The sequence below is a fragment of the Phaseolus vulgaris genome, chromosome 8 (genome assembly GCF_051622355.1).
Source record: "Phaseolus vulgaris cultivar YP4 chromosome 8, ASM5162235v1, whole genome shotgun sequence".
NCBI classification, from domain to species: domain Eukaryota; kingdom Viridiplantae; phylum Streptophyta; class Magnoliopsida; order Fabales; family Fabaceae; genus Phaseolus; species Phaseolus vulgaris.
In genome coordinates this window covers 10,816,361-10,843,941 of record NC_143505.1, presented here as the reverse complement: position 1 = coordinate 10,843,941, position 27,581 = coordinate 10,816,361, and the positions used below count along the sequence as shown (strand labels likewise).

The following is a 27,581-nucleotide window of genomic DNA, read 5'->3' as shown; positions in this document are numbered from 1 at the left end:
ACTATCAACCACTCAGCTATCTCCAAAAGCTAACCCCTCAGCCTATACAGGTACACCAGTAATTTTAAAATATTAAATAAAAATATGAAAATCAATAATAGATTAAGTGTGTGTTTGAATTGAGGAGAGGATGCGTGAGGATTTTAGAGAGTATAAATGTGTGAGGATATGAGAAGAAAGTGGGAAGAAAATGAGGTTGTTCGGATTAGAGTATGTTAGAGTGAATGTGTGAGGAAAATTTAAAGGAGTTTGTGAGTGATGAAATGGTTGTGAGTTTTTTTTAAAGTGTAAAATGTAACTTTACAAATTTATCCTTGTATTTAAAAATATTTAATTAATGAAATATGATGTATTTTTATGTAGATTTGAGTTAATTGAAATATTTTAAATTATTTTTGGTACAATTGAATAAGTTATTTCGATACCGTTAAATAATTATTTTCGGAAAAAATACGAGTTACTTAATATTATCGAAACATGAAAATAATCATAAAAATAATATTATTTAAGCATATATGAATTTATTGTTATATTTGTTTATACAGTTTGAAAGTTTTTTTTATTCATTGATTTAGATTGTATGTAAATACATAACCATGTAGATATTTTATAATAAAAAAATATTATATATGGAGTAAATCGTACAACAAATTTATTTATAAAGAAGAGAAAATATATAAAATAAAGTATGAAATATCATAATATGATAATTGTGATGGAAAAATAATAAAAATAAAAGGTGTTATTATTTATATTATTGCATGAATGACAAAACAAAAAAGAAGATAAAAAAGGGAAAACACCACTATCTTAGGTGACTTTCCAATCAAATCTTTGCATAGGAAGAGGATGAGAGAAATCACTCTCCATGCAGATCCTCTCTCCCTTCCCCACACATCCCTTGATCTAAATCATAAATATCCATTCACATTCTTCCTCTTGACCAGTACAACCCTTAAAACAAATCGAGTCTAGAAAATAAACGATAAGCTGATAAAAAAAAAGATAGGAGATTAAACAAATTTTTAAAAGCACTATCTTAAAAAAATCAACACATAAAACGTTATTGAAAGTGATTTTATTTAAATATAAGGAAGATTAGGTAATGATTTCGAATCTTTTTATTCACAAAACTTAAAATGGTTGAAAAGTAAATTTTTAGAGTATTTTTTTTAATATACATTTAAGAGGAATATTAAACTAATTTTTTTATTAAATATTTATGATATATTTATAAACATGCAATATTCTTTAGCATATTTTCTTTTAAACCCTTTTCACGGTTGCTGCCACCGCCGCACCAAGCAAAACTTCATAGCTTAGTAGCCGCCCTTGAAGTTCGGAGCCTCTGTGGTTCTCTTTCCTTCTCAATTTACCGGCGTCACCGTAGAAGAAGACCCAATCTTCTGGTAACACTCCATTCTTCTCATTCTTCACTTCGATTCTACTGCACTCACTTGGTTATGCGTAGTTATCGTTTTGATTATTGATTTTGCACTTGTTGAATTGTTTTTTTTCGCGATTTTAGGTGCCCTAGAATGTTATACGCTAGATTTTTTTTTTCAATTTAAAGGAATGTATGAGTTGTTCTTTTAAGCTTTCCTTTTCACTGTGAAGTTCTAGTATTAAGGTCAGTTGGACAAACATTTCTGTAATCACTTATGAAAGAGAGAAAAATACAAAGAAAAGTATGAAGTGAGTTGCTCTATAAGGCTAGCTTATGCACAAGTTATTTTTTTTTCCAGAGAAGTTAAATGAAATAATTTTTACAAATTAGTGCATAAACTAATTTTAATTTATGACAAAGCTAATTTGATTTGTTCTTCTAATTTTTCTCTCCGGTAAGTGTTTATGGAGAAACTAATCTAACGGACGATTGACTTTACTCTGTGTCCATGTTCACAATGCAAGGGTGTTTCAGAGAATCTTGCAAATGCTAAGATGAGCTTATTTATTCTTCTTGTTCAGATATAAAAGTAGTTTACAATCACAGGAATTCTCAGTTTTGAAGGAGGAGCCACTAGAGTTGGGAGGACTTGTGATGGTTGAAAAGGTTCTACAGTGGCCTGTTTGCTGAGTTTGTTGCACTTATAACTCTGATTGGGCCTTATTTCAGTCTTGCCACTGTGCTGCTACAACCAGCAGAGACAACATTGTGAGTATATTGAAAATCACTATTTCACCTCACATCCACGCTCACACCCAGGCCAAATTACAGTTACATTAAAGGTACCTTTTCATCTCTCGTGTCCTTTCTATGAATTAAATTGAATGACACTAGAAACTAACTCAGCTATTGCTTCTGCTTTCTTAGTCTCCTTAGGGTAAGATGACTCGTTCTAAAGCCAACTCAAAGAAACAGCCTGGCATTGACTTTAAGGTTTCCTCCATGGCCCTAGCACAACTCTATTATATTCATTTCTGCATCCGTAACTCTGAATTCTTTTGTAGCCTTTTAACATGCCACTTTCAAAATTTTCAGAAAATAAGGCGAAAGATTGGGAGGAAACTGCCACCACCTAAGAATACAACAAATACTGAAATTAAATCTAAAGGTACCCTTCTGCTCCAAAATTAAAATAGGTTGTGTTCATGACATATTTATTTGCTAATAGGTGTATGTAATTTGGTTTTAAAAAAGAAAATCAATCCAAATTAAACCTAGATGCATGGATTAGATTTTGAATCCACATCACTTTCTTTCTTTCTTTCTTTTCTTTCTAAATCTAGTTTGTTTTTTGGCCAAAATGGTTTTGGTTCAAAACTGGTTTTAAAACCAGTTTTTGAACCAAACCCTATTCTAAAAACAACTTTTTTAGGAATTAACTTACAAATTAAACCATGTGAGAAAATGGATTTAAAACTCACTAACAGAACCAATTATTAAGACATAAAAAACGGGTTTACATTTTTTAAATGTGGTTTGCTTTTGGTTTAGTACCCTACGTACTGTTTTCTGTATTAGCAAAGGAAAGTGCAAGAGACATGGTGAAATTTGATGTTTCAACTTAATGTGTTTGGTTCTGTTGATGCAAATAACAATCTGAACTTTTGAACTGCTTTCTTTTGCCATACTTGGTTCTTTTAAAAAAATCAATAAAATTTTAGGCTATCCTTTCAAATAGAAACATATTTATATTTTGTGCGAAGTTTAAGAATGTCCATCTGCTTCTCTGTTAATACTCACAGTACAGAGTCTTTCTTTCCCCCCCTCCCTCTCTTTTACACACACAACTTAGAAAAGGAATTTCTTTTTAATTGTTTTATAACTTTTGTTTATAAATGACTTTAATGTCACGAAATAAGTTAACCAACATATCTCCAACAGCAATTGTTCTGCCGGAACAGAGTATAGCAGCAGAGAAGGCAGGTTTGGCTGTAAACAAGAAAGGTTTGACTTTAAAAGAACTTCTCCAGCAAACATCTCATCACAATCCAAAAGTTCGTAGAGGTATATTTTTGTTTTATTATATTGTCATTATTTAATTGCCTTTAAATGTGCATATTAGTGTAATTAGTTCTCTACAGAACAAATTTTGTATGTTTAGAACCAATCAATTTTTCAAAAAAGATTAATCTTGATTAGCTGAGTTGAACAAAAAAATTTAGTACAATAAAGATTAACTTATTAAGCTATTAAAATGTGGAGGGAATATGATTGCTGTATGAAGTACTTAGATAATTCTTATTCATTACAATTTCAATGTATTGTATTTTGTTTTATTATAATCAACAGAACATTTTTATGGATTGAAATAGCAACGAGCCTTGGTTTGGAGCTGAAACACAACAAAAATCTTGATTATGATTTTGTTTTTATTAAAGGAAAAGAAAGAATAGGGTAAATCCCTTGTGTATATTGAACACATAGAGTTATGTTTATATAGGAAAAAGAAACATATGGGCTAAGCCCATTACATAAATATGAGATATCTAACAATATCTATAATATCTCATAATATCAAATAATATCTAATTATATCTAATAATATCTAAAACTCCCCCTCAAGCTGGTGCATATAGATCATATGTACCCAGCTTGTTACAAATGTAATCAATCCTAGGTCCTCGTAAGGGTTTAGTAAAAATATCTGCTAATTGATTATTTGAATTAACAAACTCAGTCTTGATATCTCCTGATATAATCTTTTCTCGAATGAAATGACAATCAATCTCAATATGTTTTGTCCTTTCATGAAAAACTGGATTTGAGCTAATATGAAGAGTAGCTTGATTATCACATATCAGTGTCATTTGAGTAACCTCTCCAAATTGCAATTCTTTAAGTAACTGTTTAAGCCAAATAAGCTCACAAGTAGCCGAGACCATAACTCTATATTCTGCTTCTGCACTAGATCTTGCCACAACACTTTGTTTCTTGCTCTTCCAAGAGATCAAGTTATCACCAATGGAGACACAATAACCAGAAGTTGACCTTCTATCAGATGGAGATCCTGCCCAATCAGCATCTGAATAACAAACGACTTTAGTATGGTTATTATGACCATATAACAAACCTTTTCCAGGAGAGCCTTTAATGTACTTCACTATACGAATGACTGCATTCCAATGATCTTCACATGGAGAATTAAGAAATTGACTCACCACACTGACTGCAAAGGAAATATCAGGACGAGTAACAGTGAGATAGTTCAATCTTCCAACTAATCTCCTGTACTTCTTAGGATCTGAAAGAGGCTCCCCCTGATTGGGTAGAAGCTTGACGTTGGGATCCATGGGAGTATCAACAGATTTCGAATTCATCAACCCAATTTCCTCCAAAATATCTAATGCGTATTTTCTTTGAGAGATAACAATACCAGTATTGGATTGTGCTACCTCAATCCCCAAGAAATATCTGAGTTTGCCAAGATCTTTGGTCTGAAAGTGTTGACAAAGGTGTTGTTTTACTTGTGAGATGCCATGGTGATCACTGCCTGTAAGAACAATGTCATCAACATATACTACAAGATAGATACACCCAGCACTCGAGTGACGATAAAAAACTGAATGATCGCCTTCACTGCGAGTCATACCAAATTGTTGAACAACATTGCTAAATTTTCCAAACCAAGCCCTAGGAGACTGCTTGAGGCCATATAAGGATTTGCGAAGACGACATACCAATCCAGAAGACTCCCCCTGAGCAACAAAACCGGGAGGTTGCTCCATATAAATTTCTTCCTGCAAATCCCCATTAAGAAAAGCATTTTTAACATCCAGTTGATAAAGAGGCCATTGTTGAAGAGCAGCCATAGCTATGAATAAGCGAACAGAGGCCATCTTTGCTACTGGAGAAAAAGTATCACCATAGTCTAAACCAAAAATTTGGGTATAACCCTTAGCCACAAGACGAGCTTTGAGACGATCAATAGTACCATCAGGACCAACTTTGATAGCAAAAATCCACCTGCAACCAACAATAGATTTCCTAGATGGTAAAGGAACAAGTTCCCAAGTTCCATTATTCTGAAGCGCATTCATTTCATCAAGCATGGCCTGACGCCAACCAGGATGGGCTAAGGCATCACCTACAGATTTTGGAATGGATACAGAAGAAATAGACGAAAGGCAGGTATAAAAGGGTTGAGATAGTCTATGGTAACTCAAAGCAGTATAATGTGGAGAGGGATTACGAGTAGAACGTATACCTTTACGGATAGCAATAGGAAGATCAGGTTCAACAGTAGGAGGTTCAACTATAGGAGCCGGAGGGGGATGAGGTGTTGGCACCAGAATAGAGTCTGCTGATGGACGATGAGACGGTTGACGACGACTATACACCTGAAGAGTTGGCGGCGGTGGTGAATTGTTAGGTGCACTAGGCACAACAAGAGGAATATTAACTTGATTAGATGAAGAAATTGAAGGAGAAGGACAAGACTTAAAGTAAAGGGAAGATTCACTGAAGGTGACATCTGCTGAAATAAAATAACGGTTTAAAGACGGTGAGAAACATTTATATCCTTTTTGTGATCTAGTGAACCCTAAAAAGACACATTTGTGTGACTTAGGAGATAATTTATCAAGACCAGGACTAAAATTATGAACAAAACATGTGGACCCAAAAACTTTGGGAGGTAAAGAGTGGAGAGGGTCATGTGGAAATAAAATAGAATGAGGAATTTTGTTATCTAAAACTGAAGATGGCATGCGATTAATGAGATAACATGCACTAAGAACAGCATCACCCCAAAAATGCTGAGGAACATCACCATGGATTAAAATAGTACGAGTTGTTTCAACAAGATGTCTATTCTTGCGCTCAGCTACCCCATTTTGTTGAGGTGTATAAGCACATGAAGTTTGATGAAGAATACCATGAGAAGCCATAAAATTTTTAAAAGAATGAGAAAGATACTCACGTCCATTATTGCGCAAAATTCGGATGGAAATTCCAAATTGATTTTTAATTTCATTGTAAAATATTTGAAATATAGAAAACAACTCAGAACGGTTTTTCATTAAAAATACCCAAGTACATCTTGAATAATCATCAATAAAAGTAACAAAATACTGAAATCCTAAATTAGACTTAATACGACTTGGTCCCCAAATGTCAGAGTGAACTAAGGCAAAAGGAGATGAAGCACGTTGTGAGACACTACGAGGAAAAGAACTACGAATGTGTTTCCCTAACTGACACGACTCACACGATAAAGTAGACACATTAGACAAACTTGGAACAAGCTGTTGCATCTTGGCAAGACTAGGATGACCCAACCGAGCATGAATGAGAGATGGAGAATCCATAATTGCGCCAACATGTGCAGAGATCTGTAGTTGATAAAGTCCATGAGACTCACATCCGGTGCCAATCATCCGTCCCGAACTCTGGTCCTGTAAAGTAACAGAATCTTTGGTAAAAGAAATAACACAATCAAGGGAACGAGTGAGACGACTAATGGATAATAAGTTAAATGGAGACCCAGGGACATAAAGAACATTATCAATAGATAAAGATGAAAAAAAGATTAATAGTACCAACACCATGTGATGGTACCCTATATCCATTGGCCATGGTAACTGAAGGTAAATAACCCATAGTAGATAGGGAAGAGAAAAAAGATTTATTACCAGTAATGTGATCAGTGGCACCTGAATCTAGAACCCAAGGGCCATGGGAAGTGGAGTGAGTGAGGCCAACAAAAGATGTACCTGAATGTGCAATAGAAGCCGTGGAACTAGGGTTCTGACGATCCTCATACCATTTAAGAAATTCATTGAAAATAGCAGGCTGGCTTGGGGTATCAATTGAAGTATGGTCCATGGTAGAAGGTTGCATAGGGGCAATTTGAGCAACCGCAACAGATCTAGGAGGACGACCATGTAAGGCATAACATCTGTCAATTTTGTGGCCAAGTTTGCCACAATGGTCACACTTGTGACGCCCTTTGCCCGGCTTGTGAGGGCGAGTACGATCATTATGCTGAGATACTAAAGCAGAAGAGTCATCAACATGAGACGTTATATCAGCGGTGTGTTTACCTGGCACGCGCAAAAGGGTAGAACAAGTGGAAGTAAAATTGGGCACAATAGGAGATCCCAAAATTTGATCACGAACCTGAGAATAATCATCAGGAAGACCATGTAAACCCAATAACATGAAGAACTTGGATCTTTGTTCTAGTTCTTGAGAAGGAGTAGAGGCAGGAGGTAATAACTCATTAAAATCATGAAGAAGAGCATGAAGTTTACCTAGATATTCTGCCATTGTACCATCAAGACGTTTGGGAGCAACAATTGTGAGAAGATTTTGACACACACCATAAAGACGTTGAGTATCATTGGTGTATAATAATTTTGCTTGTTCCCAAACTTCTGAACATGTTTCATAGGTACGAAAAATTTGTTTTAAAGATGAGTGAATGGTCGATTTGATAACAATGCATAATTGAGCATCAATTTTCGACCAACGAACAACTTCATTTTCAGCAAGAGTAGGATGAGTAAGATGATCAACATAACCTTCCTTGACTCTTAAGCCATAATTTAATATCTGATGCCCAAGTGTCATAATTGGTTCCATCCAATTTGTCAATGGAAAGATGAACATTGACGTAATTAGTATAAATAGATGAATCCGGCATAATGACTGAAGAAGAAGCCATAGTGGCAGCGGAAGCGGAAGAAGCCATAAAAGATAAGGACAAATCTAGTCACCGGTTAATTGGCGGGAGCAACAAAGATGAAGGCTCCGACAGCGATTCCGGCGAGATTCCGGCAGCGGATCCGGCGAAGGTCCGGAGGCTGGTCCGGCGAGACAGTGGGGTGGTGGCTGGAAAATTCCAGTGAATAGTGGGTTCACCAATAAAAATTGAACCTTAAACCCTAAACTCTAACCTTATGCTCTAGATACCATATTAAAGGAAAAGAAAGAATAGGGTAAATCCCTTGTGAACACATAGAGTTATGTTTATATAGGAAAAAGAAACATATGGGCTAAGCCCATTACATAAATATGAGATATCTAACAATATCTATAATATCTCATAATATCAAATAATATCTAATTATATCTAATAATATCTAACAGTTTTAAAAGTTTTAGAAATGATAGCTCAAGTTGGTTTGAAATTAAGCCTGAAGCCATAAAATCAAGATCATGAGCACTGCCAATATTACTAATTATTTTCCAAATATGTCAAAAATAAAATTAAGCAGCCATTAGTTATATTGTTTGGATCTTTTGAAAGTTACTCTAATGGCATATCTTGATTGCTTTGATGTGTTGGCTTGGTTCCTATTCCTAATGTACTCTTTGTTCTTTTTGAATTGTAATTTCCTAAATTAATGTCATTGCTTTATTTAATCCAGGAATTAAGCATTTGAATTTTCATTTAAATTTGATCATCCTCATATTAATACTCTCTTTACCACACTCTAAACTACAGATGCATTGATGGGTATTAAAGATTTATTCACCAGGCATCCAGCTGAACAGAAGTCACACAAATATGCTGCTGTAGAAAAACTTCGTGAGCGCATTGGTGATGATGATAAAGTGGTTCGGAAATCATTGTATGATCTTTTTAAAGTTGTGATTTTACCTTGCTGTAAAGAGGTACTTCCCATTTTATTTACTTCACTTTTCTAACACATTGGGATGATACATTCATATGCCACTACCATTGGCTGTTTATTTATTTTTTATCAGTTATGAAAAAGTAAATGGTGGTGTTTCTTTCTCATGATATATGCTTTGTTATATTGCCTCTGGTTATTAATCAATATTATCATGCATCAAGATGGCTGGCTGTAATACTCTGAAGCTGATTGTTATCCTTATATTTCCTGAAGTCTTATTATGAGGGTCTAATTTGTTTTTTCCTTAACGTATCCCATAATCTTTATATGACTACATCATTACATTAAAGAGTGATTCTTTTGAAACTTCATTTGCCTTATTCGGTTACTTTGGTTTCCCTATGTTTTGTAGGACAATCAAGAGCTGATTGTTTCTTTATTGATGCCTTACATTTTTAATGCAATGACTCATTTGTCGGTTGATGTTCGGATGATGGCATTTGATTTTTTAGATCTCATTCTCGAGTTCTATCCTCCTTCCTTTTCACCATCTTATGCAGAAAAGGTGATATTATTTTCCATATTCTAAATTTCTTTATCAGTATGGTATGATTGCTCCTTAAAATCAAATTTTCTTTTAATATGCAACTCTATGGTCTATGGTGATTTTTTTTGGGGGGAGGAGGCATGGAGGGGGGTTGAAGGTTTTTCTCTTGCAATAGCAGCAGTTTTGATTTCCTTAAATTTTCTGATGCTCTTGTAATTGGATTTTACATCCACCTCTGCAATGAAAGCTTATATTTATTTATTGACCCAGTGTCAAAACTTTTTTCATACAGTTTTATGCTAATGGTTTTTGAATTATATGCTATTTTCTGTCTTGATGTTGCCCAACAATCAGAAGAGAAAAATGAGGGAATGCTTCACTATATCTGTATTTTATAGAACTTGGATCCTGATATGACAATACGTTGAAACTTAATTGAAGGGAGATTTCTGTACATTTAATATTCTTGTTGTTCTGAAATCCTATAATGGTACTATAATGCTGATTGAACACTTGTCAGAGGAATTTGGGAATTTCATACACAGATTACTGTGGCAGTATTTTTCTTAGCTGTGCTAGCAAAACACACTGATTTATTGCATTTCTATTTCCCATTTTTTTCATGGTTGTTTTACCTGCCATCAATGTATTATCTATTTTCCAGCCCACCATTTTATTCTATTCTCCATCTGCATACTTTTGTTCTTCAATTGTTCCTGAAATTGAGTTCTATATCCCTGTAATTGTAATTTTTGTATTTGATGCTTAGAATTGACTTTGCTGGTTGTGTGGTTAACAGATTTTTCTGAATTATGAGGATATTCTAAGGAGGAACCAATACCATTTACAAGACAAAGGAAAATTAAATTATGCTCTTTCTGGGTTGGTTCGTTGCTTGTCACTCCTTCCATGGAATAAAGGAGGAACTCATTTGCACAATAAGGTATTTTATTTCCATTTAGCTGTTAATGCTTCATGACATATTTTTTAATTTAAGCTTTGGTATTTCTATGCATAAACCACTCTGCATTTTTTATTTTAGCAGTCTGTCTCTATTTTCATTTCATTTATACTCAGCTTTGTGCTTAAATTGGTCAAATTATGTGCATCTGGAATTTATAATTTGCACAAATTGTAATACGTGTTAGTATCTGGATAAATACTTATCTATGATTAGAATGAGTTATAATTTATGATCTAAATTTTTTGCTTTTCATTGTGTGAAACATCTCATTGTGGTTAATCTTAACTGTATTTTATCTTTTGTGCTCACCAATTTATTTCTAATATTTTATATTTTTAATAGGATGATACTAGACAAAGGGTATTGCATGCCTTTGAAGTTGACATGCCTATGAACTCAAATGGTATGATAACTTATAAATACAATTTGATTTTTGAAGCATACATAAATCGATTGTCGTTGCATGAGTTTACATAATTCTAAAAGCTTTTTGTCAAGCTTTTGATGTTCTCACTAATTGTTTGACTTTCCAATTTTATGCTTTATCTGTTTGTGTAGGTTTTTCTTATATCATAAAGAATTTGAAGGATCTTGTTCCAGCATTAATAAATAGTTTCCTGGAATTTATTCCACTGATTCATTCTATGGAAAGTCTTGAAGGGAAGTCTTATGGTTGTATGGCATCCATTCTTCATTGCATAGATCTTATAGTTAGGTCTATCGCTTATGGGAATGATAAGAAATCAGAATCTCAAAGTTCTCTAGGTGGACCTGATGTGGCTATATGGGATGTTACCATCTCTTCTGTACTCTTCAAGAAATTATTTCCTCTTTTCCCCCTCAATCCGGCTGATCATCTTTCAGCAAGGGTATGTGTCTTGTGTTTTTTACCCTTTAGTGGGGGCTGGTGAGTAGAAACTAACTGTAAAATTGTGATCTAAAGAGGAGATGGAACTGTTCAGATTAGCTATTTCTCCCTTTGATAACCCAATCAACATAAATTTGTTATGTTTCAACAAATATAATGTTTGCTAAGTTGATTATTTTTTTACTGTTTGGTTGATGTCTGTAAAAAAGAAATTTTCTAAGAAGATAAGACTAAGTACCAAGAAGGATGAGGTACAGCTCTCAATTTTCTGTTACCTGCCAAGGAGGTTCCCCTGACAAAAGTCATGTTCTTTTTCTAATTAGGTCCAAGGAAGATATATAATTCTTGTTGTTACGTTCCCTTTCCTCGTAATTTTTTTTTTCCTGAGGAAAATATACCATGTATCGTTTGAACTGTAAGATTTACGAAATGTGACTTTTGACAAGGCATGTCTAGTGTTCCAACTGGTATACTTTAAAGATCATGTATTTATGTCTAAGCAAAATCTTCTATCAATATTTTGAGTAGTAATTGAAATATTAAATTTTGCAACCTTTCTTGAGTTGATCTTGGTTTGTGTGTTTGCTTTGGTCATCAGCCCTCAAATTTGGTTTGTTAAGATCAAGTTTATATTCCAAAAAAAAAAGAAGATAGTTTACCCCTATAAATTGTTCTGTGGTGGATTACCCTTTTTCTGTTGTGTTATTGTGATCTGGTTCCATTTGTGACATGTTTTGGGGATCTGCAGGATTGTGATATTCTTCTTATTTCAAATAAACTAATTTTTTTTTTGCAATGCAGGATTGTGGTAGGTTGCTTGACTTGAACATGGTCATTGCCAAAATATTTTTTGAATTAAATGAATGGACGTGTCTTCCTCCTAATTTGTTGGAGAAATTTCTTGAATTTTTTGAAAATGCTCTGCTTGGAAAGGTCTGATGATATGCTAACATTATTCTTTTGAATTTTCATTAAGTTGAAAATAGTTATCATTCTATGGCTGAAATGGGCTGGATTTTTTATTATACAGTTCTTCTGGGTTACACAGTCTGCTAAGGCTGTCTGGGAAGAGCATTTAATTCAACTCCTTCCATTTATTCCTAAATTTGTTTCACGTGGGGCAGGCTATTGGACATCACGTCTTCTTCAGGTTTGACACATTGAAGGAATTCTATGTCATTTTCATTAGATTGTGGATGCCATTAATTTTGGATATTCTGATTTTTTAATATTTGCTGGCCTTTGGTTTCTTTTCTGTTTTCGACAATAATTACAAAATTATGTTGTTTTCTAATTGTTCTGTCTGATTCCAGATACTGTGAAAGACATGGTGAAATCAAGATTTTGTTATCACCAGTTGCCTTGCGAATTCTTGAAAACAATTAACTAAGTGTGACCTTTTTGTTAGTGAAAATATATCAACTACCGAAACTAGAAATTAAATTGAAAGAATTAATTTTCTGGTTTTGTGTCATCTTGTGCCATGTTTTTGTTTATGATGTTTTTTTCTTTCCTATAAAGGTTTTGATGTTGCTATTAACATGGATTTGTGACACTTGCAGGCTTTTACCCTGACTTTCAAGGAGAGCAAACCAGGTTCCATGCTGAAATTGGCTTGTGTCTCCGCTATTGAAGATATGCTAACTTATGTAAGTTTGGACTCATCTCATTTTGAGAACATTCTTGAAATGAAATTCTTGATTCTTGGATAATCTTATGAAAGCAATTTATTTCCTTCCTTCTAGATTAATTTTTTTTTCTTTGGTTCAAATGTAGATTGAAAGCATGCTTTCCATAGAGACAAGCAATCCAGAAAATTTAAATCTTCAAGATGCTTTACTTGCATGGATTGGAGATCTCCCTCTGTTGCTTATCCAGCTTGGAGATAAACACCCAGCCTCCTCCCAGGTAGTTATTATTCTGATTTGATAAGGAGTACTTTATTCTTCCTTTGCATTGATCTTAAGTCTGCAATTTACTATGTCCTTTTACCCACGACATTTTTTGTTCATCATAGGCTGTGTTACGTCTTCAACTTCATATTGGACAGTGTGCTTTGTTGAATTCAGTACTTGTTTGCATGTATGACAACATGCAGCAGTCATTGCAAGATTTTTATTGTACATGTCAAGAAGGAGGAGGTAAACATGAACATGCCGTTGACATCTGTATTAATAATACTACTCCTGTGAGTTATTTTTTGGCTTCTAATTGTTTTGTTTTTTTCACCTTGCAGAACAGATATGTTATGGTCCTTTCCTCAGTCTTCCTAGGGAATCTCAAGAGCTCTCTTTATGTTCCCTTTACTATTTCTCTCATTTGGACCAGCCTATTTTAAAGTCAATAGCCTATTGTTGCCTAAGTACGCTTTCAGGCTTGTTTAAAATTTCACTAACATGGTGTTTCTTTATTAATTTAGTCATCATACCTCCTCACCTGACATTTTGCCTACTATCATTTGCATAACTAACATCAATTAATTTTAAATTTATCATGATACATGATCGCAAGTTATTGAAAGGTTTATCATTTAAATTTTTTTGAGGAGAATAAGTTTAAAACTTTTTTCTTCCTTTTTTGTAGTAATTTTTGTTTTAATAAATGTGATAGATATAGCATAGAAGTCCCACTGCTTTGATGTTTTTTTGAGGATTTTTTGGAAACATCTTAAGTGTATGTCTCAAAGATTCAAGTAATATTTATTTAGTGAAATTAATTATAAAAACATGTAATTATTGTTTCATCAAAACCAAAAAAATGTAGATATTTGTCTGACTTGGCAGCCTTATTTTTGTTTTTATTTTATTGCCTACAATAGAAATGTGGTTATATTTGTTAAACTCTTGTAAGGTTGATTTGAAAGTTCGGACTTTTCCCCGCAAAGTAGATGTTGCAGTGATAATTCTATAGCTTAGAATGTTGTCCATGAATTATCTCAGAGCTCCAACTAAGATTCTTTGTGATGTTATTGTGATTTAAGTATTTTGACAACTTAAAGCAATGGAGGATACTTTTTGTACAGCATTTTTCCCTCACTTCCTGTACCAACATTTTTAATGTTCAATGTAGCTATTGCCTTTTAAGTAGAAGTAGGGTTTAGATACTAAGGATATAAATGCTGTAAAATTTTCTGGGTTAAAGCTTCTGATTTTTAATTTTGTTTTATACTATTGCAGGTGATGATCTAGACTCCTGTGTCTTATTTAGGATCATAGAGATTCTCCATTCAGCCTATAGAGATGGACATATAAAAATTGCTGATTACTTGAGTGTTTTCATCACATTGGTCTTGCGTTTCAAAGTTTCTCCTGGTAGCTTACAAAGATTTATTTGGACTACCTGTTATTTAACTTTTGATATTATCCATTTCTTGTTTCATTTTTCCAAGTCAGTGTGCTTTTGTCCATAATACTCAGTAGTTGGTATCAGAAAGAACTAGTAGGGGTTGAAATGTGATATAGCCCAAAAATAGAATAGGAAAACTGAATAGTATTGATACTGAAATATGACTAATCAGAGGGGAAATTTCTGTTACAATAAAGAGTTAAAGGAAAAATAGACCGTAGCTGGGGCAGAACTCCTTACTAAATTAAAATGAAGAAAACTGAAATAAGAATAATCCCTTTCCTGATGAAGAACTCCTTCACTCAACCTAGCCAGATATTTTTCACTTAAGAATCCTCGTAACTCTCATTCTGTTACCGACCCTCATATAATCATTCTGTTGTTTGACTAATATTTGGTGATTGAATTATCTATATTTTTGAATCTTTCTAAACTACTTTAAGTAATCTTCATGTACCAGAGATTGAGAAATGTTATTCTTTTCACTTTTGCAGAATCTGGTTCCTCTGGTTTAAAGAGTGACCCACTTCGCCAAACTTTAAAGTCAATGACAACTGTTCTTTGTTCATACATTGCACAGATGGGTGACAACGGTCTTGTTCTACAGATGATAGAGAAAGTGGTTATTGATCAGATAGTAAGTTGATACATTTTCTTGAGTTCTTATGCATTGCGATTTTTTGTTTACTTTTCTGGTGCTTCCTTCCTAGCTCATTTAATTTTTTTTTGTAAGAATGATTTCTCATACCTAGTTTGTACCACAGCCACAAAAGCCTTCTTTGGATAATAGTTGCTCTCTCCTGAGAATGCTTGTTACAGTGGATTCAAAGCCCACAAGACTTTCTGAACAAAGCATTAGCACTCTTGGCCATCATCTTTCTGAATATCTGATGGATGCTGTGCAGGTAAGCACGCTTCCAAAATCTGACTAGCCCATGATATGAATTTGAACTGTGTTGTTACCTATTTGTCCAAGTTATTCTTTTGGTTTCCCCTGACAATGCTTTTTACATCAAAATTAGCTAATTGTTTTTTCTGCCCTTATTTTCTTTTTTAAAGTCAAAATGTCCAGTGTTTTTAAAATATTATGTTTGATTGCTACAGTATCTTACATATAAAATAAAAGTTGACAACTTCCAAAAAGAAATGCAGAATCTAGCTAAATGTCTACAAGCCATTATTATATTAAAGGTGATGGTGGGAATAGTTTCTAAATTGTCACTACTTCTGAGATGATTGATTTTTGGTTGTTAATAAATGTTTCTGGAGTTATATAACAACAGATACCAATATCACAATTTTAATCAATGTGATGATTCATTGAGAAAAATGACAACTTGACTCTTCTATGTGTGCTTACCTTTTTTATGGCTTAACATCCATATAATAAGAAGTTGAGGGTAACCCTTGAACCTCAAGGTGTTATTTGTAACAAATAAGCATTATCTTTTCATTTTCTCATCTCGGTCTAAAGACATCTTTATTGAAGATTATCTTTAATTTATTATTTAACAAAAATTTCTTCTAGATATCTAATATGTTTTATGATCTGACTATAGTAAGTAGTTGTAATTTGGCATATTTTTTCTTTTTGAAAGCAATGGGTTTTAATTTCTGCTGACAACATGAATTGATTTATTTATATAATTTCCTGTTTAAATGTTTGCTAGACTCCCTAGTATGTTTTCTGATACTAGTAGTAAGTGCTTCTAGTAATTTATGAGTGTTCTTTTATTTTATTTTCTAAAGAAATGGATCTTAATTTTTCTGATATGAATTAATGTCAGTACTTCCATTGATTCTAAATTTTACTTTACCGCAGTGCATTCCAGAAGATGATGAACAGGGAACTCCTTCCGCTCAATTAAGCACCCAGCATTATTATCTTCTACCTTGTTTTTTCTTGTTTGACCGGTGCCATAAAGTTATGAATCTTGTGTTGAAGAGAATGGGATCAGCAATATATGATAGTAGTTTGTTACTAAAATCTGACAAATGTTCTCAACATATAAGGAACTGCTTGAATAAGGTGAATGCTGTTACTTCTGTTCTTTTGTTGATGCACAAGGAAGCTAAATTGCAACAGATTATGTCTCTATTCAAGGAAAATATTGATAACATCGTAGAGCAAGTTATTTCCTTACAGGTAGGTTCAACCTTGATGAACAAGAAAAACTCTTGACTGTTATTTTGAAGCTTGCTGTTCATAAATATTACTTATCTTTCCATTGGATAAATCAAAATTGTGAGTTTAGTAAAGGTTTTCAGTATTTTGAGATTGTCTATACTCCACTGTGTAGATAGTTACATCTTCTGCAGTGAGGATAGTTACATTCTGCACCATATACATCTGCTCATTAGCATGAATCCATGATACAATATCACCTATTTTTTGGTTGCATAAAGTTCAAGTAGTGTGCTTATTGCATGCCATACCACAACTAGTCAAGCTAATAGATTTGGTTGGGTGGAAATCTGGTAATGGAACCTTAATAGTTTCCCAACGGATACATCATATGCTGTGACTTTTAATGTTTCAATGTATTTTGATTTTTTATTTGCCTTATTGTTCTTTTATCTGTGGGATGAGGCTATTGTTGTTGATGTTATTGTTTTGTTAACATATCTAGTTCCCAAAACATTATAATGGCTGTTCTTTGATTATTTTTTGTTTTTTATGTAGTCATCAGGGAAGATCAGTATGAAAATTGAAGAACATGAAATAAAATGTGCTCTTGAACGACTGAAAATCTTAACGAGATAATGATCGTCAAGAAGAATGTTCTGGAGTGAGAAACTGGTACGTTTTTCATGCCTGGAACAGTGTTATTTCTTTAGCAATTTTTTCTGTCATGTTTGTCAGTTGTCATTTTATTGTGTATTTGTGTTGGAGTTTCTTGTATCTTTTTTCGGTGTGTTTACAGTATCATACATCTTCAGTAGTGTTTCTAAATAATCAGTAGGGAAAAGTGCAAATTAGTATCTGTGATTTTGTTGCTGACTCTTAAAAATATGCATTTTGTTCTCTAATGTTGTCAAAAAGTGCAGAATAAGTCGTCCACATATAATCCATTGGTCATTGGCTTGGAAATAACTATGGAAGGGGTTATTTCGCACATTTCAAAATTTTAGGCATTAAAATATCTTTTGGCAAATGTCAAGGATTAAATCACATGCTTTAAGATAGTAATTTGCCTTTCTTACTTATTTGTGCTATAGTTGTGTCCATTTGTTTGGTGTGGGGAGTGTCATGGGACATATCTTCTAATGTTTTTTGCTTCGTGTATGACCATTTTGAATTAAGCCTTTCAGCATAACGATGGCTTGCAGTATTTTTTTGGGTTTATTAATCAATGTTTTAGTTTTCCTTCTCTGTCTGTGTTGCCTTTTTCTTTTGATGATATTGTGTTTATCTTTCTTAATACATCTTTGTTATGCTCAATCTTGCTAATAAGTATTTTTACTTCATTTGAGTGGAAAGAAATAGATGAAATATATTTCTGAGATATCTTACAAATGTGATTACAGTCTCTATTTATAGACTGTTTTACAACCTAATTAAAGAAAGAAATAATAGGCAATGAAAGCCAGAAATAATGAGTGTTTAAAGCTGTACAAATCAAATAAAATCAAATCACTAACAAATCTGTCCTAATAAATATAAAATGGAATCTGCACTTAATTATAACATAATTCTCCTGATTATGCAACACTCCCCCTCAAGTTGGTGAATGTATATCTATCATTCCCAACTTGCAAGTAAGATCTTCGAATTGTTTTGTGGGAAGTCCCTTAGTAAACATATCTGCCAATTGGAGTCTTGAAGGGATGTACTCAGTGGCTATAAGACCATCATCCAACTTCTCTTTAATAAAGTGTCGGTCTATCTCTACGTGCTTTGTTCGATCATGTTGAACCGGATTGTGTGCAATACTGATAGCGGACTTATTATCACATGCCAAACCCATAGGAGCTTCATATTTTATTTTTAGGTCATCAAGTATGATCTTCATCCATAAGAGTTCACACACCCCTTGAGCCATGGCTCTAAATTCTGCCTCTGCACTTGATCTTGCAACTACATTTTGCTTCTTGCTCCTCCATGTCACCAGATTTCCACCCAAGAACATGCAGTAGCCTGTGGTGGATCTCCTATCAACAATCGATCCTACATAGTCAGCATCAGTATATACTTTCATGGATAAGTTTTCCCCCTTTTTTGAATAGCAATCCTTTTCCTGGAGAGGCTTTTAAGTACTGAATAATTTTATCTACTGCCTGCAAGTGTCTTTCTCTTGGATCATGCATAAATTGACTAACCACACTAACTGCATAGGCTATATCTGGCCTAGTGTGTGAAAGATAAATGAGTTTTCCCACAAGTCTTTGATATTGTGTCTTCTCCACTTTTTGGTTTTCCTCATCATTCCCAATCCTATGATTTTGCTCTATTGGCACTCCAGTGGGCTTACAACCCAACTTACCAATCTCTTTGAGAAGATCAAGGATGTATTTCCTTTGAGAAATAAAGATGCCCTGTCTCGAGTAAGCAACCTCTATCCCAAGGAAGTACTTCAGCTTCCCAAGATCCTTCATTTCAAATTGAGCAGCTAGTCTCTCCCTCAAATTTTGTTTTTCAATCTCATCATCACCTGTAATAATCATATCATCTACATAGACTAAAAGTAGAGTGAGTTTACCATTCTGAGAATGTTTTATAAACAGAGTATGGTCACCTTGGCTTTGTCGGTACCCCAAAGATACCATAGCTTGAGTAAACCTTCCAAACCAAGCACGAGGTGATTGTTTAAGACCATATAGGGCCTTCTTAAGTCTGCACGCCTTATTCCCTTCATTAACAATACCATAACCAGGTGGAATCTCCATGTATACTTCTTCCTCCAAGCTTCCATGCAAGAAGGCATTTTTAACATCAAATTGATGCATTGCCCAACCAAAGTGTGCTGCCAGGGAGAGAATAATCCTGACGGTATTCATTTTTGCCACTGGAGCAAAAGTCTCCTCATAATCGATCCCATAGGTTTGAGTGTACCCTTTTGCAACCAACCTTGCTTTATACCGATCGAGTGTGCCATCAGACTTATACTTAACTGTGTATATCCACCTACAACCCACTGCTTTCTTATCTTTTGGTCTCTCTACAATCTCCCAAGTCTCATTCCTCTCTAACGCGCTCATTTCTTCATTCATGGCTTGAATCCAGTTCTCATCTTTTAAGGCTTCTTGTATCGATGAAGGGATTTTGATAGAATCAATAGCTGAAAGAAAACTCTGGTGCTACATAGAAAGTTTTTCTGTAGACACAAATTGGGATATAGGATATTTGGCACAAGATCTTTTTTCTTTTCTCAAGGCAATAGGTAAATCATTTAGGTTAGGTTCAAAAGCAGTATTTAAGGTGTCCTCAAGAGTCTCACTGGTATGAGTTCTTACCTCCGGTTCAGACAATTGAAGTTGCTGTTCGACCAAGACGGGTTCTTGTTGCCTTCGCTGATATTGTTTTCCAAAATATTTGTCTTCATTATTCTTCTCTGGTAATGATGTTGGTGCAGGATCTTTGTCATCCTCCCTAAGAACGAAATCCTGCAACAAAGGAAAATGTGGCAACTCAAGATCCTCAGCTTCTTGAATACTCTCCCCCTGAAGCTGAGAACTAGGAAAGAAAGACTCTGTTTCATGGAAGGTGACATCTTTGGAAATATACACTTTACGACTTTGAGGATGATAACATTTGTACCCCTTTTTGTTGGGGGCATAACCGATGAAGACACATTTGATGGCACGAGGATCTAACTTACCCCGATAAGGACTATGAACATGGACAAAAGCAGGACAACCAAAGACACGATTCTGAAGACTATTCAACATGGGAATAGAAGGATAGAATGTGGTCATAACCTGAATAGGAGTAACACCCTCTAAAACCCGAGAGGGTAATCTATTAATCAAATAAGTGGCAGTCAGGACTGCTTCCCCCCAGTAAGATCTAGGAACAGATGTTTGTAAAAGTAAAGCTCGAGTAACCTCAAGGAGATGACGATTTTTCCTTTCAGCAACCCCATTTTGTTGAGGAGTGTCCACACAGGTTAATTCATGAACAACTCCATTTTCCTCAAGGAACTTGGAAAGGTTTTGGTTCACATATTCTCTTCCATTATCAGAACGCAATCTCTTAATTGGACTTTCAAATTGTGTTTGAATCATTCTGTAAAACTTTACAAACAAGTGAAAAACTTCAGACTTATATTTCATGAGGAATATCCAAGTAACCCGAGTACAATCATCAATAAATGAAACAAACCATTTTGCACCCGAGATATTAGGAATAGGTGAAGGTCCCCATACATCTGAATGAATAAGATCAAAAGGTTTAGAACTTTTATTACCATTGGGAGGAAAAGTTGTCCGATGGTGTTTAGCAAACTGACAAACATCACAATGAAATGACTCAGCAGACACTTTTGTAAATAAAACAGGAAATAAGGACTTTAGGGTACTAAATGGAGGATGACCAAGACGTCTGTGTTGAAGCCATATCTGAGAGGATGACCAAGATTCACGACCTTGCTGAAAATTAGAAGTGTGTGCCTGTAGTCTAACACCCTTTTTACTTTCTTCATGCTGTAAATAATATAACCCGCCCTGCTCTTTAGCAATTCCAATAGTCTTCCCCGTGGCAAGATCCTGAAAAACACAATGGAAAGGGAAAAATACCACTGCACAATTTAAATCTTGGGTAATCTTTTGAATAGACAAGAGGTTATTGGATAGTTTGGGAACATGAAGCACATTTTTTAAAGGAAATGAAGGTTGAAGGTGAATGTTACCACAACCATTAATGGGGGTAGTGGAACCATTAGCAACAGTAATATATGGCTTACCGGATAAAGTAGTGTAGGATGAAAAAAACGAGGAATGAGGTGTCATATGTTCAGTAGCACCAGAGTCTATAATCCAGATATTTTCAGTACTAGAAGCATTAAAGGATAAAAAACTAGAACTCTTACCACTCATAGTAAAGGAACAATAGCTAGATGGCTTACTAAGGGAGTCCATGAGAGTTCAAAACCAACTTTTTTCAGATTGGCAAAATTTGATCTTGTTCACGCACAAAAAAAGTCCGCCGGAAAAATTTTCCGGTGGCGGTTTCCGGCGAGCGACGGCAGTGGTGGTCGGTGGTGGTGGTCGATGGAGAAAGGATAAGGAAAATAAAAAAGTTGCAGCTATGAAGGCTATCCAAAAAAATATAATTGCAGCAATGAAGGCTATTACAACAATGAAGGCTGTCAAGGAAAATGATTACAGCAATGAAGGCTAAAAAAAAATAAAAAAAATTGCGGAAGCAGAGTCTCCTAGATCAGGAGTTCTGATACCAAGAGGAAAGAAATAGATGAAATATATTTCTGAGATATCTTACAAATGTGATTACAGTCTCTATTTATAGACTGTTTTACAACCTAATTAAAGAAAGAAATAATAGGCAATGAAAGCCAGAAATAATGAGTGTTTAAAGCTGTACAAATCAAATAAAATAAAATCACTAACAAATCTGTCTTAATAAATATAAAATGGAATCTGCACTTAATTATAACAATTTGTTTTCATTCAGCTGTTCAAAAGAATCATATTAGTCATGACTGCTATGATGTGGTGCTTAATTTACCCATGCTTATATTTCATTATGATTTGTAATAAAAGTAGCAATTGAATATTTCTGACACGCTTACTGTTTGCAGCCATAGTTGGCATAGAAGGGACTTCTTTATTGTCAAATTGACAGGCAGAAGGACATGGACTGAGCTATGTGGTGAGCAAAATGATACAAATCATATTCAGTGTGTAACTTAAAAGGAGTTATTTTTCGCCCTCACTGTTTATTTTCTTTTAATCTGATGTCCAAGACGAGTTATTCTTTAGCACCATTATATTTAAAGAAAATAAAGGGTGAGGAAGAACATTAACTCTTTCAAAATTACTTTTTGAGTAATTCGAACCTTTCTCACAAATGTATATATTGTTGGGCGTCATTTTTGATTTTAGATTGCTTCTCAGTTGTAAATTTTCTCTCTAGTTTGTAGAGATCTGTGGTTCAAAATTGGTTAAGGAGAAGGCAACAAACTTTGATAGGGAAAGTCAGCATCAGTTTTATGAATCTCAGTCAATTTTCCCAAGTTTAATTTGCAAGCAATTTTGAAGTCTGCTTGCGGCCATTTTGTTTCACTTGGAGAAATATAATTTTATGCGTTTTGCTTCCAATTTTGTCCGTAACAATGTTCTATTAGTAAGCCTCGTGTGATGAGCATCAAGGACACAGTAGATACTGTACAGTTTTCATGTTTATTTTTCTTCCTATACCTCAATATTGTTAAGACTAGAGACATCTGATAGCCCTAAAATCTTGATTAAAGTATTAGATGAAATTATTTAAAGTAATTCAACAAAGTTAGATTCAGCTAACAACAAATGTAAGCCTGGAGTCTCATACTAGATAATTATGTGTATTATTTGAAAGACTTTCCTTACAAGTTGTCCCAATTTATCTTATAAATAGTATAGAGATAATTACATGTGTTAGTTTTTGTTTAATGTTTGTGGTGTGTTTGGACGTTTCTTTGATTTATGTAATGGGTATGAATTCCTAGAAATGTGTTCTATTCAGAAGTATGGTAGGAATGTTTAATAAAGTTGTGATTGTTTGAATAAAGTCCATGTAGATATTTACTATGAATATAACAACAAATACTATGAAATTAGAAAAGAGATAACATGCTAAATTCCAACACTGCTGAAAATAAATAAGTACAAACATGGTTATGCTTTGTCTAAAACGAGTATTTGAAAAGTAGTCCCTATTATATTATATATTGTTTTTGTTTTTTTAGCACATGCCTAGATATTTTTGGAGTGGGTGAGGGGTGATGGTTTTACAAATGGGATATTATGGGTTGAATTTAAAGTTTGTTAATGTTACCAGATGTGAAGGGTCTACATGAGATTCCAAAGCATTAAGAGGTTATTTAAGTTATCAAAATAAACTTGAAATGTGAGATATTTTCTTGTGAATGTAATTATTTTCTTTTGAATGTGAGATATATAACCATTTTGAGGTATTTGATATCATTTCAACAAGTGGGTTAGAAACACCATTGAAAATGAAGTTATTAATCTGTCTTGCAAGCACACAAATTCCAATAGAAAGATTGTTCTAGATATTAAAAAAAATAAAATGAAGGTGTTTCTTCCTACATCGGATAAAGTTCTTCCTGCATCCATCAATATTCAAGAATACGAATTTGCCTATTTTTTAAATGATTTTTGAATTAATTTTTCTGGAATTTTTCCGAACATCCCATTCTGGAATTTAATTTTATTCCAGAAATTGTTTTCTGAAAAACATTTTTCAGAAAAGATTTCCCAAATAAGATTTTTGGAATGAGTATAGTATGGTTCAGAACGTGTTTTTTGAAATAAATTTTTAAAATATATTTTAGACAGTTTTTCAAAATATCGGATTAGATAAGATATTTTGATTTTTTACCATTTGATAAAAAACATTAAAAATGGAATGTAACTAGAAGATCTAAAAATGGAATATAACTAGAAGATCTTTTTTTTGAAAGGACTAATAAGAGATGGGCATGAACCGATTTTTTTTATAGGTTGTAGAAAGACATAAAGTTCTTATTTTAAAACAATAAAGAAAAAGAAAGAAAAAGGTGCAAAAATTATTTTGGTCACAGAAGAGAGATCAAAATTGTGTGATACCTTAGCAACGGTTAAAAAATAGAATAATATTTCTGCATCTATTCTAACAGCGATTTATAGGTGCTATAGTTACTATTCAACATCTTCAATATCTTTTTTTATCAATAATAAATTTGTTTATTAGTCATCAATATATATGAAAATTATCTTAGGGGGAAATTTTTAAGTAAGTTGTTATTTAAGAGATATTTTATTTAGTTGATGTTCTTACATTTACTTTTGAAGAAAAGCTTTACTTGAAACATTGACATTTTGGTAACTGCCTTGTTTAGAAAAAAATATTTACAGAAATTGTAATTGTGCATTAGAATAACAAAGTTAATTGTGAGTTGAATGTAGTGTGCTAAAAAGATTCGATGGGGGAGAAAGAAGTCATTTTACATTAAATTTGAACATGAAACATGTGTTGTTTAAAAATACTATCGAATCAAAGAAATTTGCAAAATGAGCAACATAGTTTGGAAAAAGGTTGCATAGAATGTTTCAAGTTTAGTGTATCCACTAGCTTTGAAGTTAAAGTCACTTGAGAAAATGATTAAAATTGTATCAAACTTTGAAAAAGATGATATGAAGTTATTAGTTACATCTTCAATCAAAACGAATTTTGATTTGGATGACATCAAAACTGTTAGTTGAGTAGGTCAAAGTTGTAAGGAGTTTTATTTATTTTACTTTTACTAGCAGATTACCTTATTTGTAGGAAGATAAGGGATATTGAGTTATTACAACAAAAGATGGAGGTAGATAACATAAAGTTGAGGAATTTAAATGCCAAAAATGATCTTTGTTCAAGCATTTGATAGAGCTGTGTCTTGCACAAGGAGACATGAAAACAGATTGCAGGGCCAAACACATGCTTTTCCAAGTTTCACAAAAGCCAAGTGGATCAAACAAGAAAAAGACTGCATGGAAAGGAAAAAAGGCAACAGTGAACCTGACAGGAACTGAAAGATGTCAGCAGAGAAGCCAAAAAGAGCATCCAACAAATGGGAAAATAAAGCACATGTTCAGTGTGCTTTTGGTGTCACAGAATTGTTCACTACATAAGATAAATAGTTCATCAGTATATTCTTCAATCTAATTGATGCAAATAAAATTCATTTGCTGATGGTTGGAGATTTGACAGATTCTCTTGAACAAAAATAATAGTATACAAAATCTGCAGAGTGAAGCTTCAGTTTGCATGTAAGGCAACTATTGCTATCAAATAAGGTTTGCTCTTCGGAAATAACTAGAGGAGGATAGCAAAATGGATTAGCACACATTCATAAGGAATATTTATTACCAGACAATGCCTAAAGAAACAGAAAGAAAGTGTATTTTCATGCCAAACAAACCGTAAACTTCTGGTAGATTCAAGAATAATTTGATAAGACTATTTGGTGATGTGAGCAATGAAAAAATCAATTTCCGTGGAAGTAACTCCACCTTCACCCATTGAACTATGAATGACATTTTTAAACCTCATTGCTCTATCTCGCATCTCATCACCTTCCTTTGTTTCCATCAACCTTCTCACAGCATTCTCAACAACCGAAGCACTAACAACCACATTCCTTTGGGCCCAATCTTTCACAACCAAACCAACCTTGAGCACCTGTGTCATCAGAATTGTGTTTCTTGGCTGGTCGGAGTGAAAAGGCCATGCTGCAATTGGCACCCCTATGGTTAGTGCCTCTAAACAAGAGTTCCATCCACAATGACTCATAAACCCTCCTGTTGAAGAGTGGTTCAGAATTTCCAATTGGGGTGCCCAATCCCTCACTACTAGACCCATGCCCTCAACTCTCTCCTCAAACCCAGTTGGAAGCTCATGCCTTTTTGCCGCACTACAATCAAAGATGTCTCCTTTATCAGCATCTCTCAGCACCCAGATGAACTTTTGCTTGCTTTGTTCCAATCCACTTGCAATCTCTTGGATTTGCTCCTCTGTCAAAGTTGTTGTTGTCCCGAAAGACACATATATAACTGAATTTGCCTCTTGTTTATCAAGCCACTCCAAGCATGAGTGCCTAATTCCGTCTGAATCTTTCTTCTCAACGGCTAAAGGGTTGAATGGCCCCAAAGCCCAAACCTTCTTGCCACCACCGACACCCTCCAGAAACTCAATGGAAGCACCTTCAATGGCCCTGCTTGTGTTGTAGATGCTGCCATCACTGAATTTGTGGAACTCACGTTGAGCACTAACAAAGTCCATGAATTGACTTGGGAAACACCCTTCCAGAGAAGGAACCGGGACATGCAAGCATTGGGGCCTTTCCATTTTCTCCCAAAAGAGAAGGGAGGTGTAAAAGGCAGACGAGCTGAGAAAAGTGTAGTTCTCAACATTTGGCATGTTTGTAGCATCTTGTGCAACATAGGCCATGAGGGAGTCATGGATGACTAGGACCCTTTTGGCTTGAGATGAGAGAGACTGAAGAAGTTGGCGAAAAGGGTCCCTAAGATGGTAAGTGGCCTCAAAGGAAGGAAGTAAATGAGATGGAAAAAAAGTATTGGATTGTGCATTGTTGTTGGGGTTGGGAGGAGGGGAAACAAATGGAGGGACTTCAAAGCGATGGAAATGGATGTTTGAGTTTGAAATGGAGTTGTGGTAACGAAGTGTGGCTTGACGAATGTGGGTGATTGTGCCAACATAATGGACTGGTATGTTGTGTGAAGCAATTAGGCGTGCGAAGTGGAGAAGCGGGTTGAGATGGCCTTGTGCAAGAAAAGGTATGAGAATAACGAGCACTTCGGTTTCTGCATTCTCAAGGGTACCATTGAAAGCCATTATGAAGAGGAGATTGGGTTGTGTAGAAAGTGATAAGGGTTATGATATTTTGAAGAGTGGTGATATATTCACACCCTTCACAATAACATAGAGACGTGACGGAGTGAGATTGTGCATCAATGAACAGCGTGAACTTTCAAATAGGATAAAAAAAGAATATATTATATCGGTTTTTAGTAACAACATGTGTAATATATATATATATATATATATATATATATATATATATTTACTTAAAATGACTCATATTACACATTGGTTAAACCATCTAACC

The 27,581-nt window shown here is 34.2% G+C and overlaps 2 protein-coding genes across 7 annotated transcripts; one reads left to right on the top strand and one right to left on the bottom strand.

The window, feature by feature from the left end:
* Positions 1–1,241: 1,241 nt before the first annotated feature.
* Positions 1,242–23,315, top strand: LOC137827272 (uncharacterized). Of its 6 annotated transcripts, none has more exons than XR_011083697.2 (23): positions 1,242–1,409; positions 2,004–2,229; positions 2,315–2,380; positions 2,483–2,555; positions 3,329–3,451; positions 8,895–9,064; positions 9,440–9,592; positions 10,374–10,517; positions 10,881–10,941; positions 11,097–11,407; positions 12,208–12,339; positions 12,437–12,556; positions 12,969–13,055; positions 13,183–13,314; positions 13,424–13,547; positions 13,643–13,768; positions 14,583–14,717; positions 15,246–15,388; positions 15,516–15,656; positions 16,574–16,897; positions 17,435–17,551; positions 22,509–22,579; positions 22,844–23,315. XR_011083697.2 is itself a non-coding variant. In XM_068633557.2 (22 exons), the coding sequence occupies exons 3-21, from the start codon at positions 2,330–2,332 to the stop codon at positions 17,513–17,515; spliced, it is 2,631 nt and encodes an 876-aa protein (XP_068489658.1). In that variant the 5' UTR covers positions 1,254–1,409; positions 1,969–2,229; positions 2,315–2,329; the 3' UTR covers positions 17,516–17,551; positions 22,509–22,805. The 6 variants fall into 6 exon arrangements, 1 of the variants encoding a protein (XP_068489658.1); XR_011083699.2 differs by having other exon boundaries at positions 1,254–1,409; positions 1,994–2,229; positions 22,851–23,315; XR_011083696.2 differs by having other exon boundaries at positions 1,254–1,409; positions 1,994–2,229.
* A 2,476-nt stretch (positions 23,316–25,791) lies between these two features.
* LOC137826617 (zeatin O-glucosyltransferase) lies at positions 25,792–27,356 on the bottom strand. Its single transcript, XM_068632652.2, has one exon. It carries the CDS (start codon positions 27,305–27,307, stop codon positions 25,913–25,915), a length of 1,395 nt encoding a protein of 464 aa, XP_068488753.2. The 5' UTR covers positions 27,308–27,356; the 3' UTR covers positions 25,792–25,912.
* Positions 27,357–27,581: the final 225 nt, after the last annotated feature.

What these genes read in the sequence shown, in the direction of transcription:
- LOC137827272 (XM_068633557.2), top strand. Translation starts at nt 2,330, where the DNA reads ATGACTCGTTCTAAAGCCAACTCAAAGAAACAGCCTGGCATTGACTTT. An exon ending in CTGATCATCTTTCAGCAAGG is followed by an intron (nt 11,408 to 12,207) that starts GTATGTGTCTTG and finishes TTTGCAATGCAG; the next exon opens with GATTGTGGTAGGTTGCTTGA. An exon ending in TTGAAGATATGCTAACTTAT is followed by an intron (nt 13,056 to 13,182) that starts GTAAGTTTGGAC and finishes GTTCAAATGTAG; the next exon opens with ATTGAAAGCATGCTTTCCAT.
- LOC137826617 (XM_068632652.2), bottom strand. Translation starts at nt 27,307, where the DNA reads ATGGCTTTCAATGGTACCCTTGAGAATGCAGAAACCGAAGTGCTCGTT.